General features: G+C 42.0%; 1 protein-coding gene across 1 annotated transcript; it reads right to left on the bottom strand.

Moving 5' to 3' along the window:
• Positions 1-261: 261 nt before the first annotated feature.
• Positions 262-4,415, bottom strand: UCHL1 (ubiquitin C-terminal hydrolase L1; the record flags this gene model as incomplete). The annotated part of the gene is made up of 7 exons (XM_031055609.1): positions 262-684; positions 989-1,047; positions 1,376-1,445; positions 1,808-1,855; positions 1,931-2,016; positions 3,251-3,401; positions 4,239-4,415. Coding segments are annotated over 7 exons (678 nt in total), but the record flags the coding sequence as incomplete, so codon positions are not given.
• Between the last annotated feature and the right edge of the window lie 7 nt (positions 4,416-4,422).

Here is a 4,422-nt window from a genome sequence, read left to right as displayed (position 1 = left end):
AGCTTATGAGTTTCAGACTGGACATTACGAAAAGCCTTACTGGAAGGCTAGTGCAGCATGCAGCACTGCAATATGTTACACACACCAGTGTCTCTCCCTCCTTGAAAGCCTCCCAGATACCAGAAAAAGCAATTGCCCTGCTACCCTGAGGTTAACTTAACTTTTTGCTCAGAGGAGAGCTTTGAGAGGCTTTTGAAAAGAAGACTTACAGAGGATGCCACACAACTTCTTTTGGAGAAAATTAGTCAGCACTTCAGTCCATTTAGTCTTCCAGCAGAACATTTTATTCTCATTAAGGACAAGGAAATATCAACCAACAACTCAACATAACACAGATCAAACAAGCCCTGTTAAGCATTTTCTACTTAACATGTGAAAAAAGAGTCTAAAGATATCTGATGTGTCCAAACCGTTCACATTAAAACTTGAGCTCATCCTTTAGCACAAGCTCAGCTGATGTTGCTTCTGTGTATAGCAAAAGGTGGAAATAATTTAAGTTACCAGAACAGCTGTGTTTAACAAGTACTGAAGCACTGGAGTTTAAACTGCATTTACTGGTGTGCTATTAAACTGCTTTCCTTGCATCTCTTCAGAGTCTTAGGCAGACTTGCAGAAAGCCACAGCAGAAAAACGAACTTCTCCTTTTTCACGTTCTGTAAATTGTCTGCAGATCTTAGCAGAATCCTTGGGGATGAAAAAATACAGCTGCTTAGACTAACCAAATACACTTCCTGCAGAGAACAAGCCTTTGCAGTTCTACCAACTAAGTTACATAATCTGATAGCACCAGCTAATAAATACACTGAACAGGTATCTAGCTCTTAGGGACAATACCTTTAGTAGTCATAAACTTAGCAGATTTAAGCTAAGCACAAACTTGTACAGCAAGTAGGTACAGCCACTATATACCACATGCAGACTTCTCACCTCTTTATAAGGCTTTTTATAAGCCTTGTTTACAGGGAAACAAGCAGCAAGGGAGACTTACCTTCAAGAGCAAGTCATCCGAGCTCGTGCCATGGTTTACAGGAAACGGCATACGGCCATCTGTGAAAGAAATACTTCTGAATTAGCAGAACTGAGCATAGCAGACCCAAACAAGTACGCATATGATGACACTGGGGAAGTCAAAACAAATTGTCATTAGTCTGAGTGAGATGGAAACAGTGCTCTTAGCTACACCAGTGACAATACGCTTTAGGCCTTCAGTGTAACCCACGTTCAGTTAAAATCTTCAGATGAAGATACAAATTGTGTTTTGGCTCTGAGAACCTCAGCAAACAGTTTAATTAGCACAAAGTATCTTGCTTGAGCCCCTGACACTGCTGTGCAGTGTAACGTAAGCCCAGTCCAAACACAGTTCATAGGACCTTACCCAATTCATACAGGTGTCCATCCACGTTGACAAAAAGGATGAAATGGAAGTTCACACTGTTGTCCTCAACCTTAGGAGACACCATCAGATATATTTGTTAGTTTGAAGCTAGTACTGCAAATCCAATTTGTGACTACAGAACAGAGGAAGCTTCAACAAAAGGACTGAAAACTTAAGTTCAGCAGAAGAGGTCTGTGGCAAGACTTTTACAAGGTCAAGCACCAGAAATCCTAATGTAAAATGATATTTTACAACTGGGCCTTGATCCAAATTTTCAATCCATGTTTGAGGAAGAAATCCCAAACAAGCATTCACCCATGAGTCACTTATTTCTCCTTCCCTGTGAACTGTAACAGCAATCTGACAGACAAAAAAATGAGCGCTGCCCCACCACCTTCATTAAACATTTTCCCAAGATTTTTCACATCTTACCCGACATTGTCCCTCTTGCGCAACAGAGTTGTGGACTTCTTGTATAGCCTTAAGAGAAAGCAGGTACAGGTTACTACATCTTTAAGTGCTGATAACTGTCAGCAGTTTGTGTAGTTCATGTACCTTATTATTTGCCAAATGCTTAGCTCTTTCTTCAGGAGACAAATCAGCTGTTTCATCAAGAAACTTCTTCAGGGCAGACCCCTCCTCTGCACAAGATGATCAAACATTTTATTCATTATAGGTAAAATATCAGTCATAGTTTAGATGCAGCCCACAGAAATCAATGCTTTTTGCACTAACTACAAGTCATTACATTCAGCCTGTAACTATCTCCAATATAAGCACATTATAACTACCACTCAAAGTAAGCTATTAACACGGAAGATATTAGTAACAATCTACACAAACAACCAGAATTGTTTTAGGGAAGAGTGCTCCAGTTAACTCTGGATGCTCATTTTGAAAAATCATTTTCAAATGGGATTTAGCTTTTCTGATTTCCCCACTGCACATTTGGCAGAAATCTCCAGTCCTGTTTTGAAGAAATTCAAGAAAGGTACCAGATACAAGGACACATAACTAACGGAATATGGGCAGACAAAATTGTCTCACTGCCTTTAAATGAAGGCAGCACTTGCTAACTTTGGCTTGCCAGAATATAAATTAGTGCAGTACTAAGATACACTGAGGTCTAGCACATAAAAGATATGCTGCATCATTGCTTCACTCATCAAGAGTGTTATTCCAGTGAATCCTTTTGAAGAACAAAGCAAAACTATGTTTAAATACTCACTATGATTTCCACATGTTTTCCTTTGTATAAAAAAGAATCCCACACCACAGAATGGATCCAAGTTCTCTTAGAATAATGGTAGTTGTATTTTGCAGATCTAGTCTCTGAACAACAAAAGAATCTTTTTCTATAGTAAAGAAACCATCCAAACTATTACCTTGGTAGGAAAAATGTCCTTACAAACCCTTATCTATACAACTTGTCCAGCAAAAAGAAAACTAGAAAGGTTTTAGACTGATTTACAGGCTACTCTGAGCACATTGATTTACATTAGACATAAGCAGCATGAAGAACTCCATCTCATCTATTGACATCAAGCTTAATGTTAATAACTGCTTCTGAACACAGCACTCCCTAATTATGGACAGACTTTGGTCAGTGCTGCTAAGTGCCCTTTTCCTCTTGCATTGCTTACTAGGACAATACCTCTGCAGCTAGCAGACTGGAGTCAAAGCACATTCCCTTCTGTGTTTCAGGTACTCCACATGCCCCTCTCCAAGAGCTGGAAGACCCACTTACCAACTGAAGCAGTGCAGGATGCCTTAAATTGACTTGTCTGAAAGCAAGCTGTCTCCCAACAGCCCATACCCATTCAATCTGCTATCAAAAAAATAGAAATTCAAGCACTTCAGAACATTCATACCCACCAAGTTTCAATTTGTCTTTGTTATTAGCAACTGCATGTATCAGACCAATTGTCCCACAGGAGTTACTGACGGTCTGCTTCAGGAAATACACTTTAGAACTGATCTCCTGGTCCTTTATTTTCTCAGTCTGTTGCTTCCTGAAGTTTTCATGCTGTAAACACATAACTAGTTTAGGCATTTCATAACAGTCCTATCCTTGTATAGTGCACTGGAAAAATAAGTTGTTGTGCAGGAGAATTAGTATCACGACTGGACAAAGATTTATTCAGAAAGTCATCTTTGTGGCACCAGTAAAGCACCATATGCCTAAACTGGATTCAGGCCAACACTTAATGGACTGACTACCTGCATGATTCAGTCATATCCAAAGGCACTGTTCTTAGCTTCTCCATCTGTGCCATACACTGGAAATAGCTTGGTGGGAAATAATATAATGGATAGGCTCTTTTATGTCCTCTCTCAGTTGCTTCAGTCCACTGAACAAGGCTACTCAGCATGTCTCTACAATGGGCCTTTCAGAATTGCCTTCATGAGCCCCTCCCCATCAGAACAATGTATAAACAACTGCAAAATCCATTGCTATTGGAAAGTTATAATCCTTCTTTTTAAGAACCTGTTAATTGAATTTGATTTCATCTCATTCACTTCCTTAGCATCAAACCAAATGATTACGCTAAAGAAGTAATGTAGGCCTCTCCAGATCCAATGATTCAGCATGGTAATGGAATTGCTATCCCTCACACTCAAGATCGCTCATGTTGTTTTTCCCTCAGTCTGATATACAAAGCAAAATCTCACAGGAACACTGTGATGGAATGAGAGCCCTTGTTTGGTTGCCCAGCTCAGCTGAGACTATTTGGAGGCTAGAAGCAAGCACAAAACCGTGCCAGTGCCAAGCCCCATCCACGCCCAACCATCTGATGCTTGGGGGATGGCAGCCGCACTCCAGACAGCGGCCAGCGCTACCCTGCCGGGAGGGGACACGCACCTGCTCCGTGAGCGGGAACAGCAGGAGCAGCGCGCACGCCGGGGTCGGCACGGCGCGCAGCGCCTCATCCTCGAAGCCCAGCACGTCCACGAAGCGCCAGCCAGGACCCACCCCGAGACGGGACAGCACCTGCACGGGGCACAGAGAGCGGGTGGCCCGGCCGCGCCACGCCCGTCCCCGCGGG

This window comes from Geospiza fortis, unplaced genomic scaffold (genome assembly GCF_000277835.1).
Source record: "Geospiza fortis unplaced genomic scaffold, GeoFor_1.0 scaffold40, whole genome shotgun sequence".
NCBI lineage: Eukaryota > Metazoa > Chordata > Aves > Passeriformes > Thraupidae > Geospiza > Geospiza fortis.
The sequence above is the reverse complement of the archived record's forward strand: the minus strand, read 5'-3'. Positions and strand labels throughout refer to the sequence as shown.